Source organism: Carya illinoinensis, chromosome 14 (genome assembly GCF_018687715.1).
Source record: "Carya illinoinensis cultivar Pawnee chromosome 14, C.illinoinensisPawnee_v1, whole genome shotgun sequence".
Taxonomy (NCBI): Eukaryota; Viridiplantae; Streptophyta; class Magnoliopsida; order Fagales; family Juglandaceae; genus Carya; species Carya illinoinensis.
This window is the reverse complement of record NC_056765.1, coordinates 4,192,628-4,206,492: the sequence shown is the minus strand read 5'-3', so window position 1 is coordinate 4,206,492 and position 13,865 is coordinate 4,192,628. Positions and strand designations below refer to the sequence as shown.

The window sequence follows — 13,865 nt, the reverse complement described above, 5'->3', positions numbered from 1 at the left end:
ACAGATGATGTTGGATGAGTTAGAAGTAGGGGGCAAAGTGTATCCGGTGATTGAACAGTCTAAACAACTACCCCAACTTCATGGTACTTCTGCAGATCTTGAAGTTACAACTGCGGGTTGTTAAATGGAAAATGAGGAGTGACCGGAAGGAAGAAGCATTGAGCGTGACCCAAACTTGAGATTTTATGGACTGCAAAAGATCCGTTGTTTTGTATCCCTTCATGTTTTTTAAACTCCAAACAGATTTTATCACTCTGTGTTTAATGCAATTATGGTGCATGTTGTAATTAGATGGATTATTCATCTATGTTAATAAAATGATAAAGTCCTCATGTGATAAAACCCACAAGTCTAAATTCTGAATGCGTTGGCTTTTTAAAATTTTCAATCCAAACCTCTTTACACAAATACAATTTCAAACCAACGTGACCATATCAATTATTCATTTGGGGCTATGCATGCGAGTTGGTTGTACAGAAACAAACCACCTTTAAGAAAATATTACCCCCTTTACACATCAAGAAAATATTAACCCCTTTACATATCATCTTACACTTCTTGAATGTATTACACTTGAAGAAAATATTACACATCCATTCTATTATCTGGTTTATCTCCCCTTTACAAACTCAATGTTAAAATTACATTAAAAAACAAACATAAGTCACAGGAACACCAAGTCAGCTGATTTCACAAACACATATACACATTAACATAAAGCACGCTCAATCTTCCTTTTTGTATGCTGAAAGCACCAATCTTTAGCACGCCAATATCTAATTTGACAGAGGCATATGCATAATGCATGCCCATTATGTGGTTTATACCTGTACCAACAATTCAAACTTCAAATAACTAAACATAGCACTAACTAACAGCTTGAAAAAATCAAATAAAATGTTGGTATTTATAACTGTACAAACAAATTAAAAATAAAATGCTAACTGAACATAAGTCTAACTAACTAACAGCTATGTAAATGCATGTTGCTTTAATACTTGAACCGTTTAATACATAAAACTAACTAACCATTTCTTTGAGAACAACAATTAATATCAACAACCAAACCAACTCATACATGCAGGAGTATATAGTTAGTGTCGCATTCAACAAAAGGCTCAAATTAGATCTCAATCACAGTGTATAAAAGAATGAATGAAAACAAAATCAGCAACTAGTCCAACTGCTGATTTAGAAATTAACTAGTATATCATTCAGCTCATTTGGAGTTGAAGACTTCACTTCAACTACACTCTTCTTAAACAGTCCAAAGATAAATATTCAAAGATGATTAGCTTTGATTCCAAAGTAGGTCCAATCCTGTTTTGATAATTTTTCATCATGACGATCTGGATTCATTACATCTGAACTTAGTTACCAGAAACAATGTTTTTTTATTTTTATTTATTTTTTCCCATGGCATGGATCCCTCACATCTGAACTTGTCCAAAATTTGCCAATTGCCCATCAGACAGTCCAAAGAATTTTCATGCAGATTTTACAATTCAAAAGTCACCCACATTCTAAAGTTTTTGATACATCTTGAATTTAGTTACTAGAAACATTGTTAGATCAATTGCAAAGTATACTATAAATAAGACGAAAAAGTCTTTTTCATTCCAAAAGACAAACCTATAATTTAGAGTTTGCATATTGATGTAGCAGCAAGCTCGGGAAACCAAACCCCACAAGACAGAAATAATAGAGACTTCCTTTTGTGCCTAAGCAAAGGCTAATATAGTGGCATCCAGCATATCATTTACCATAGTCCCTTCTCTCTTTTCCTTGTGTGTGTGTGTGTGTGTGTGTTGGGGGGCTGCTTCTACTAATTAAATTGACAAAAATAAAAATAAATGGGCCAAGTTTGAAGTGAATTGTTAAGGTTTTGAAACAACACTGAGGCCACCAAAACCCCACAAACTCACAAAAGCCCCCACAAAACAGAACACAAAACCCCACAAACTCACAGATCAACCAATGCCATGATTTCTAGACTGGCACAACAATGCTATGTCCAGTTGTAATCTTTAACGTTATAGACAAATATATAATGAACACAAATCACAGATCAACAAAAAACCCCACAAAAATTGCGAAAAAATCTGCAAGCTTTTCGGTTATTTATGCTAACTCACAAATCAACCAAAAATCCCACAAAACACAGATCAAAAAATAAAAACAAACTCATAGATCCATTAAATACATAAACACTCAATATACAAGAAATGGAGAGACCTCATTTCAAATAGAAAAATAAAAATCCTTTCTTTCATTTTTTACCCTTGTTGGCAGAGCACCAGGCGACAGATGGTGGGTATCGGCATCAAGATCAACCAGCTGGACAGAAGAGACGATGAGTTGGGCGGTAAGGGGAGAAAATGCCGAAGAGAAAACAGGGGGAGAACAACGCGGGGGGGTTTTTTATTTCAAAAATGGGTCATGGGCTAATGAAATGAAACGCGCGATTTTTTTAAAAAAAAAAAAAAAAAAAACCCACGTAGGCTGGAGTGCGGAGGTTGAGTAAAGAGTGGGTGGTTGTGTAGTATAACTCTTTCTCATATTATAAAGGTACATTCATCGAGAGTATGGGTGTACCAAAAAATCTGTTGTGACTGACACAGATTGACTGTTGGGGGTTGGAATCGGCCGGAATTGGTAGTGAACCAGTCGGTGGATGGCAACATTTTAGCAAAATTGACAGACATTGATTCAGTTGCATTTTGAGGTTGGCTCAAATTACTAAACTGGCCAATCCCATATACTATTATTTTTTTAAAAAAAAATTATACCTATTTAAAACGACACTATTAAGTGGAATAACGTCATTATACATCTAAAGTTATGTTTTAAACATAGCTAAATGACGCCGTTTGGTATTAAAATAAGTAAAACGACTAGCACCATCTTATCTATGAGGTACGGATAAAAAAGAGTAGAAAGATGTTGTTGGGTTTAAAACCAACCGGCATCGTTTGATTATTATATCGTCTTCTTCATTCGCTTATTCTTTCTCGTGATTCACTTCAGTTTTGCTCTCTCTTGATTCACTTCAGTTTTGCTCTCTCTCTCTACTCTCTCAGACGACCAGGGCTATTAGGAGAACCGAGAATCAATCGTGAATTGCCAGAGAACTGCTAGAGTCAATACGGCCAGTTTACGGTCATTTGCTCCATCCTATTTCATCTTGTCGGTTGGTATCGGTTTTATCCAAAAACTACGTCGAATGAGTCGATTTTCACCCCTAATTGAGAGTGTATTTGTTTTTTAATTTTTAAAAAATTTTTAAAATTCTCCTAAATATTTTTTTAAAAAGTAAAAACACAAATTAATTAAAAGAAACTTTATTAACTATTAGATTAAAAAAAAAAAAAAAAACACAAATCGGTGAATATCTTGATAACCACTCTCGTGAGCATATAAAACAAGTACTTTAATTTAATTTAATCACCATGAATAATCACTAAAGATAAATTTAACACGAAAATCTTACATTATATATTTCCAATTAATCAATATGTAATTTATCAGTTTTGTCATTTTACCTGCATAGTGCTTAAAGATGTGTGTGTTTAAAAAGAAAACAAAAATGATAAATTACATATCAATTAGGTGGATATATATGTGTAGCGTAAGGCTTACTTGTAGTATATATTTCTTATCACAAAAATATCTATCATATACCATTAATTAAGGAAAAATTATTTCTACAGTCTTAAAATGTATGAGTCTCGCTTACTGTCTTTAAAAGAATTGACAAATTTGAGATTCATATAAAAAATCTATCTTTTAATATAAAATTTTATTTTTTTCATATGGAGTGCATAGACTTACACACTACAAAATTATACATAATATTACTCATAACTAAACAAATCAACATCTCCATAATTTCAAGAACACACTTGTCAGAATTTGCTTAATTTTTATGTTTGAGCGTAATTGGATACCGCTATTTTGAGCCCTATTTTTTATTATTTAATTTAATTTTTTTGAAAAGCCCCTTTGTCAAATTTTATTGTGCGGTGGATCCAGTTCTTCGAGCTAGAGATGATTAGTAAAAGTGAATGATTAGCAGATCATGTGGTTCTTGAGTTTGTTGGAGACTTCGAAAGGAGGAAAAAAAGGGGTGAAAAGGGAGAAATTTTATGAGACAATAAGCAGTACCGTATTACTGCTTATTCTTATTATTTATTTTTATTTTTCTTTGTAAAGCTGGGCTTTTTACTCTGGGCCAGCTGGTTGTAACATTTCTGCTCTCTCCCTTCTCCCTGTTTGGCCATTTACCATTTGTTGCTCAACCGCGTCCTCTTTGAATTTGTTGGAGATTCTCCATGACTGTTACCCTTCCTCCATGTCCATGTAGAAGGAGGTTTCCATGTGGCTCTAGGAGGGGAGACGGAGAAGAGATAAGATAAGGAGTAGGGGAGGAGAGCAAATGGTCGAGGGGAAGAGGAATGAGAGCGTAAAAAAGGAAAATATGAGACGTTAAAAAACACAAATGCCTAATAATCTCTGCTCATTTGCAAGTAAAACGGTCCTCGAATTAATTCTAAATATGATTCGGAAACAGTGCTTAATTAGTGCTTTGTCCTTGCACAAGATGCTATAATGCACTTCCTCTTAGATTGGTTATCAAAACTGATTTCTACTTATAAGTCGGTTTAACTCCTCTTAGATTAGATCATTATCCTAATTTGATTTTAATAATTATCAAATGATTAAGATATTTAATTTTCATAATATTTATCTCATCTTAATGTAATTTCTCAATAAATAGGAACCAATTGTTTGTATTAAACTAAAATTGAGAATAGCAAAGATGTAGCCCTCAGTCTCTCTCCCTCGATCATTTTCCCTATATCTTCTTCATTTCAGTTTCTTTTATATTTTGTAATTTCTTTCATTACTTACAAATGAGAAGAAGAAATAAGGATTATCGTGGTCTGTTCAGATAGAAGTTTTGGGCTATAAATCGAAATCTTTGTAATATATAGCAAAAGTAAATAGTATAGAAAATCATGTTGGTGAGTCGAGTTCGTAGCAGAACATGCATGGCCTTGCAATGGGAAGCAAACATGTATTGACTCGGCCAATAATTCTAAAATCAAAATATTGATAATTTTTATTAGACTTAAATTATATTTAATGTATCATATTAGATAAACCCATAAGTGATAAATTATGGCGTTGAATACTAAATAATGGATTCGTGTTGCAGTTGCAACGAGTAAATCAGTAATAATATGAAAAACTTAGATCCATTTGGTTAGGCTAGCTTAAAAAGCTACACCCACTAGTGAAGACGTAAAGGAAGAAATTAATATACTAACTAAACAATGGAGTTAAAAATAGTAGTGATAACAAAAAACACAAAAATGTAAAATCTTAATACATCCAAGTCTTACAAACACACTAAACAAAGACTTCTACCAAACGAGAGAAATCTCTAAATTTTCTCTCAAGCCCTTAAACTCGTGAGATAATGAAGGAAGTTATGAACCTCTCTAATTCTTTTGATTGGCACGAACTTGAAGTCTTCTTCCTAGTAGCTTCAAAGTACAAGCATGCAATCTCTTCCATTGCCACCAAAGAGATCTTAAGTTTATATTGCAAAACACCATGTTGTACGATTGATTAGTTAAAATCAAGCTTCATCTTCCGATTGAAGTTGGGGGAAAAGCAGGTCAACTTGATCATATCTTTAAGAATGGGGAATTGAATCCATATGAAGAAGGTGACTGGAACACCAGCCAAACAAATGAGAGTAATTGCAGTCAGGAGTTGCTCATTTAGGATGATTAAAAGAGTAACAGAAAAGGCTACCATCATGGCCGCAATAGAGAAGAAAAGAGTGGAAAGACCTATTATCATCTTTCTCGGCAAAGACACAATAAAATCTTCTTCTGCATAACGTGATGTGAGGATTCCCAAAAACATCAACACTAAAGTTGAAGAAGAAAAAAGAGACAATGTATCGGATATTATAAAGACCTTAAACAATGTTTTCTTTGAAAATATTGGAAAGCCTGAAGTTTGGTCATTACCACCTGGAAGCGTAAAAGCTACAGCGAATGTAATAGTAATAATCAGAGCACCCACCACTGTACATGATGATGATGTATCCTTCATCCATTTCTCTCCCTTTTCCATCATGTTCTTATGATTCTTTGTAAATAGTTCTCGGGGAGTTAAACCATCTTTGTTAGTTGCTTCTTTGATCTTAGGATTGATAATTCTCTCCACCCCCTGCATTTTGTTAAAGTAATGCTACCAAAATCAATTACATAACTGTGATCAATATTAGAAAGACAAAAAACCTAACCTTAAACAAAATAATATATATATATATATATATTAAAATTCATTATTTTTATAGTTTTCAATACGAACACATAATATTTTCATCCTATTATAGGCTACCAGATATTTAAAAATTAGTACTTATGTAAGTAATGTCAGTGGTACAATATTTTGTTATAGAATTGAAATACCACATTATTCATGCTTTAGCATTTAATAAATTTTCAAACACTAAGTGAATTAGTCGTAACTAAACTTACTAAATGAAAAACACTCAATATAACTAAGTTGGTGTATGTTGAGGCATTATACAACAGATAGCTAGTTAGGCCCTCAAAAAAAAAAAAAAAAATAACATTTTGATTTACAGAATCTTGGTTGAATTCTCAGAATTCTATGTGGATTAAACTCTCCTTCCATTGAGCATTGCAATTTTAGGGCATGTTTGGACACTAAGAATTTTCAAAACTTTTTATAATTTTATTTTCAAATACAAAATACTTTTCAATTTCAAAGTTTTAAAATTTTCATCTAATCATTGCTTAATTATTATTCAAATATAAAAATCAATATAACTTTTACGAACTTCAAAATAAAAATAATATTAAAATGTTATATTCAAACAATTTTTTAACATTATAATATTTTTATTTAACTTGTTCTCTCTCCTATTCCAAAACTCAATAAAATATCCTTACTCAACCAATTTCACTATCATTCACAAAATTCTGAGATACTCCAAGTATCCAAACATTCCTACTTTTCAGACTGTGCAAAATTTGCTTAAGTGAAAAGGGCGATAAAAAAACTATTTATATAACATGCCCAAGGAAAAAAGACAAGAACAAAGGAGCACGTTTTCGGAAAATTAAAAGATTATTAACTTCAATTAAAGTAGAAATCTAGCCAAATATATCTGTACATATATATATATATATATATATATATATATATATATATGCCATTTTGATATAAAAACTTTCAGATGTGTAAATTGAAAAGGATAAAAAGACTAGGAATGATTAGAAGACCAATCCTAATGAGAGAGGGGAAGCGAGATGTTGTGATGAGGATTAAGTCTTGAGGGTTATCTATGAGAGATTGGGGGTTTATGGCCATCAGGAATAGCTCTACCGTCGAAGATCTAGGTACCCTACAACTCTGTTTTCCTATTAAATCCTTTGAAAGTTCGTTCTAAATACAAAGTTTTAGCCCTCAAAAAAGCATTGGTGCCTAAAGTTATTTTTGGTTGTCTTTTTGGAACTATCGATTTAAATAAGATCAGGTAACATGTTTTACTTTTAGTATGTCATATGTTAGGAAGAAAGTCTTATGTTTATCTAATTGCACTTGTATTTTGTCTTGAGCAGTGTCTTTATTGCTAACTCATTTCAGCCTTCTGAATTAGACTGCCTGTTTTATCTCTTGGGTCATCAGGGAGGACTGTAGATTTAATGCGCTCATGGGTTTTTTTTAATTAATTATACTATTTCTAAGTTTCATCTCTTGGGTGCATGGGTTTTTAGTTGTACTTAATTTTGAGTTTGCTCATGCGTATCTTGTTTCCTTTTTAGAATAAGAAAAACTTACTTACTAAAAGGGAGCAAGGGAAAATAAAATATGACAGAGAGAAAGAAAGATGACCTTAAACCATTGTAACTCTCCTTGCATCTGTAAAGCTGCACCAGAGATTTGATTAAATATTGTAGAATCTTCCGTCATCCCTGTCATATGTAACAAGTTATTGTCGCTGCGATCTACATAAGATGCCGAAATGTTCTTCATATCAAGGTTCCATATATGCCTAAAGATCTTATAATGACGATAGAGAACAGCAAGCATAAGTAGGTTCCTCGAATTGTTATATTTATTCTCCAGAAATCTTGGATCGAGCTCCACTGCCGCATAAACAAACTCAGGAATCCCATTCCTGACAGCACGGTTGATTGCATCATAAACCCCACCAATGTTTTCAAGTTGACCGCCAGTATGTATTAATGATGCTTGTATCTCCTTGCACATGCAGGAAAGAAGAACTTTGGATTGGGTATGGATCTTCTTCATGTCATATAATTGTTTGATTCCTTTGACAATTATTGAAACAATGCCAATTTAACGGGATGAAACCATAACAAAAGAACAAGAGTACAAAAATTTCAAACAAAAATTATCAAGATATGATTTTGATGTAGTGAGACGGTATACCCAACAAATTGCTGATAATTGATTTTGCTGGCACTGCAAAGTGAACAAAATCCTTTCAGTACTTGCGGGCATCATAAAAGTTATACCAAAACAAAGCTAGTAGAATATTTTGTGTTCAAATTAATTAATTTTTTGCAAGTTCCCATTACTAAAATCTCATCTAATAAGTACTTATAAGGAAATTTTCTTTGTATTATTTTTCTCTTTAAAAAAAGAAAAGAATTACTTATGCCTCATTTGGTAACATAGATGAGAAATCTGTAAATAATAATCAGATAATTTTGTGAATAATAATGATATGGTTTAAGTTAAGATGTTTTATGGGATTTTAGAAAAGAAGAGAGAATAAGTTGAATAAAAAATTATAAAATTAAAAGATGGTTAGAATATAAATTTTTAATAGTATTTTTTGTTTGGAAATTGAAAAGGTTAAATTGTTTTTGTATTTTTTTTTTTTTTGTAAATTTGATAAAGTTGTAATGATTAAGTAATTTAAAATTTTGAAAATTTGTAAATGAAAAAATATTTATGTTTAAATAGTATTTAAATATTGTGATAAGATGGTATGAAAAGTTTGTAAACCAAACCATATAAATCTTATAAAACTGGTGTTTGAAGCTATATGTCTGTCACTTTTCTTCCAATTGATTTTTTTTTAACTGAATGAATCTTCCAATTGCATTTTTGCATTAACTTTTTGTTGGGTAAAATTGACATGCAGTGGAGACAGTATACCCAGCAAATACTTGCGGACAGTTACTGAAACTAGATGGCGAAACAGTACTGCTGGCACTGCAAAATGAACAAAATCCTTTTCAGTACTTAGAGACATCATAGAAGTTACACCAAAACAAAGCTAGTTGAATAATATTTCTTCTTGAAAATAATATTGTACAATTATTATTTTTTTGCAAGTATCCATGCAAATTTTATAAGAAAATTGTTTATTTCTTGTTAATTATTTTTTACTAAAATAATTATTTCTTATTAAAATGAGTTCATTTTTACCGTAAATAATTATTTTTATATAAAATAAATCGTCACAAATATTCATTATTTTCTTGTATGAAAATTCAATAAAACTTAACCTTTATGTCAAATTTTCAGAAAAAATTTCGGTAACAAATTAATCTGACCAGACAGCTCATTAATTAACTCCGGAAAACCACTTAACCGAATATAACAAGCTGGCAGTAGTAGAAGCCTAGCTAGAACAATGATCAGCAATCGCTGCTACGTACGCAGGACGACAACAAAAACAGAACAAATTAACTCCAGGTAGAAGGCCGATTACTTGTTTATGATGGAAAGGAGACCTTGCTTTATTATTTGAACCTTTTTTTTTTTTTTTTGGGTAAGATAAAAGATATGAATCAAAATCACATGGCAGTTTACAAGAGAGAGATCTACATAAATAATGAAAACTAAAGTTTCAAATTAAAATAAATGATATTTCTGATCAAATGTTACAAGCCAAGAATTAGGAAAAGTTAATAGTTAAGGCAGAAAGATACCCAATTCGATCGTTACAACTTGATTGCATTGGCGGCCATTTTCAATGTTGGGAATGCTCAAACGAATTTCAGAGCTAGTTGAAGGAGCCGGTTGATCAATGTGCATACCTTTAAACAAGAAGGGCCAACAAGTCTTAAGTCCATGACAATCGGATAGATCAAGTACTGTCAATCCAGGTCTTGGGTGAACAATAATAATAGCATGCACATATAACATTGGCTCTATCCAGTATATATATATATATATATATTTATATATTTTGAAGCCTTCAAACGAACGAAGCATATATAGCATTAATTCATGATTCATTAGAAAATGTGTTTTGATTCTCTATCAGCCACAATGTGCAATAATTAACATATATTGTTGAAGGTAGTGGCAAGTAGTCTAGTAATGAGAAAGAGAGTATTGAGCCTTCCACATTGGATTCCAAATCACAAGTGACATGGCAAGACTTGCACACATCAACCACAGCTCCAGAATCTTCAGGAATTACATAGATAGGTTGGTGCGTGTCATCTGGACACTGCTGTAACTGAATTGGATGAGGAATTCAACAAACTCTGCATAGTGCCGTGTATTCTGGCAATGCACGTTCTCTGTTTGTAAAATTGCCCAGGCAAAAGATTCTTTTTGTACTACTATAAAAGACACCCTGTATATCTCTTTTCTATTAATGAGAATTCTGAATATTCATCTTCTTTAAAAGTCTATCAGAGAGAGATAGAGAGAGAGTGGTACTAACCGAAATAGATCCATTTTTTCCAACACACGAGCCGCTTTCCACTCCGAAATGCGGGGCGCACAGAAGCCAATGCTAAGAAGGGGGACTCGCCACGGTCGTCAAGAGCAAGTGTCAAACTTGGATATTTCTTGATTAAATCTAAAGCAAGATCTGTTGACAGTTGCGTTGTGCGAGAGGCGTACAAGAAAAGGATCATGAATATCAAAAAATGAATTAATTAATTATAATGCCGACAAGATTAATGAACGGAAGTAACGGAGAATAATAAATGATGGTAAAACAAAGAGTATGTTGTTACCCAAATTTGTGGTATATATTGCACGGGTAAGAAGATTAGCTACTTTGCGAACTTTTTCTGCAAGCACCAGATCATGATTCCACGAAATGGAAGGATACAAATGGCTCACCAGTTTGGATCTTCCATACACAAGAGCCTTCATTAGAGCTGTGTAACCGTCACCATCTTCAATTTCTAAGTCTTCTACCGACATTCGACGCGCCAACTCCTCGACTATTGCGTCACGTCCAGCAGTAACAGCAATGTGAAGAGCCGTTTCGCCTTTATATGTGATTGCCTTTCTTACTGCCTCTGGTTGAGAAACAAAAAAGTCCTTTGCAGCAATCAAGTTACCCTCAAGCACTGCCCTATACAAGTCCGCATACTGAAGATAGCTATTGTCAATGTCGCCCGTATCTGCAATTATTTTCTTTTTTTCATAAGATGTTCTTTTTCCGTGTCTGCAATTAATTTTGGTCTTTTTCCGATCCCCATTTAGAAACGGTTGGATTAATAATCTCAAAAGCAATTAATCTGGCCACTATGAGTATAGGACGGAGCCCACCAGGAAATACTCCAATTTGAATCTACCATATTCGGAAACCATATCTAGTATTATACACTCTTTTTAAACAAGAGTAAGGTACATTATTAAAAATTAATTTTTTTTTAATGTAAATTTCATTTATTCACCCTTTTAAAAAAAGTATGTGATATTATAATTTATGACAGTAAATATATTCATCATTTTTTAAATATTCTTGCGATCGTTGGGAATAATTAACTATGACAATTTTAAAACCTTTTGAATTTAGTTTTGAATAGAGTTACCATTGTAACGCAATCTTTAAGCAATTTTTTAGCGTACGCGGCCATGTTGAGAGAGAGAAACTGACTTACCAGCTGGAAGATACTTCCTTTTCAAAGTTTGCCAAGCAGTGTCGGCTGAACGAATTGTGCTAATCTTGGAAAAGGCGTCTGGCCCGCATGAAGTCTGGATCACATGTAAAGCCATGAAGTTCCTCCTCCTCCGAACCTTAATAGCATCTCCATCATCATTTTCATTCTGAGAAGGTGCTGCTGTTGCGTTTTCGTTATCGTCAATGATGTCCTCCCAAAGATCTTGACCCTCCAAGTAGGTTCGTACCAGAATCGCCCATTTCTCATAATTATGTTTGTCAAGCAATTCAGGAACAGGAACAGCAGCAGAAAAGACAGTACTCTTTGTTTCCATCTTAATCTATCAACATATATTATAATCTTATCTGGTAAGCAGAAATATTAGAAGAGGAAGGTGATCATGTGTTCAAGAGTATAAAGAGACCGCAAATTTCATATAGAATATATAATCCTCAACATGGATTCTCTTAGTACATTAATTAATTACAGTCCTAATTTTATAAATAACTTGAAAGTGAAATCTAATACTAATATCATTGACTTGATGAGAAATAGCATGATTTTTCTTAACTTATATGACTGGTCAAATTGAAGGATAAAGAGATGAAGTAATTACTCGCGAGGCAGCTAGCAAGCTGGAAGACGGGATATTTTCCAAAACTTTCGCTCGTGGCTTTAAGTTTCACTTGGCTGTTGTGGTCACTGGTACTCTATGAAGAAATGATGGCTGCACAGCTAACCAGTGGTTATTATAACATGATCCTCTCTCGCTCTATATATAAGAGGCTTGAGTAATAATATATACAATTTTAAGATAAATATACTTTTTTCTAAAAAAAAAAAGTGATCGTTGTAATCACTGATTATACTTTCAAAGATTGCCGCACAACTAACGCGTGGTTACCATGAAATCCAGTACCATATCCATACCGCCTTATGTCAATCATCATGATGTTTATAATATTTGTTTCTATTCAAAATTATCATTTTATAATATTATTATAAGAAAATTAGTCAGTTATTATTATATATTTTTTATAAAAATATTTTAATAAAAAATAATTATTTTCACAAAAAATTGGTGACAATAATTACCTAATTTTCTTATAATGTTTTTGTATGTATCAGATCGAGTATAATTACCTAATTTTCTTATACGGTATCTGATTGATTGCCCTTCTTTTGATTGTACGTAATCTTTTGTGGCCAAATTGGCATATGGATGCAGCTGAAACCGAAAGAGTCTATCTTAGAGCACTCCCAATAGTTTATCTATTTTATTCTTTAAAATATATCATTAAAATTTACTTTTTCTATTTTACATATTAACTTTTATAATATACCATACATCAATTTATTTATTTATTTTTCATATTATTTAAATGTTATATTATTTAATAGTTTGTTTGAAAAAAAATACAAAGAGAGAGAAATTAGTGTGGGCAACAAAGTACATGAAAAGAGAATAAATAGATAAAATATTTTTACATTTGTATACAGTTCATATTACATGTAGCTGAACACTGTATCAAAATAAAAAATACATTTTCAAATACATAATCCATTAGAAGCAAGTTTAAGCTATTTTTATTTAAATTTTACATAAAAATAAGTTTTACACAACTCATTGAAAGTGCTCTTATCTGATCATGTCTTCCTCGCTAGCTGTAATATGCACTGGCAAATATAGGCTGGCATCTTGATCACGTCTTCCTCATTCTAAATTTCTAATGCATTGATCATGGTTTCAAGGATGATGTCATTTTAATGACGTCGGCCTCTTCGCAGATTAAATGAGACTGTCTAGCTAGTGTACGACCTTCATTGCCTAGTTGTCCATTCATGGTGAAAGCAGCCAATTTTAACAATAAATATTCAAAATAAATAAATAATATTATAGTTATAGTTATACAAATATCGTAT

The 13,865-nt window shown here is 32.3% G+C and overlaps 1 protein-coding gene across 4 annotated transcripts; it reads right to left on the bottom strand.

Annotated features, from left to right (window-relative positions):
• Positions 1-5,323: 5,323 nt before the first annotated feature.
• Positions 5,324-12,718, bottom strand: LOC122293191. 4 transcript variants are annotated; one of them, XM_043101685.1, is made up of 10 exons: positions 12,559-12,718; positions 11,943-12,282; positions 11,064-11,459; positions 10,766-10,915; positions 10,020-10,127; positions 9,241-9,297; positions 8,506-8,538; positions 7,945-8,384; positions 6,100-6,246; positions 5,324-5,738 (listed from the first exon to the last, which is right to left on the bottom strand). In XM_043101685.1, exons 2-10 carry the CDS (start codon positions 12,274-12,276, stop codon positions 5,694-5,696), a joined length of 1,710 nt encoding a protein of 569 aa, XP_042957619.1. In that variant the 5' UTR covers positions 12,277-12,282; positions 12,559-12,718; the 3' UTR covers positions 5,324-5,693. The 4 variants fall into 4 exon arrangements, with proteins under 4 accessions (XP_042957619.1, XP_042957616.1, XP_042957617.1 ...); XM_043101682.1 differs by having other exon boundaries at positions 5,324-6,246; XM_043101683.1 differs by having other exon boundaries at positions 5,324-6,246; positions 11,943-12,307; positions 12,559-12,706.
• Positions 12,719-13,865: the final 1,147 nt, after the last annotated feature.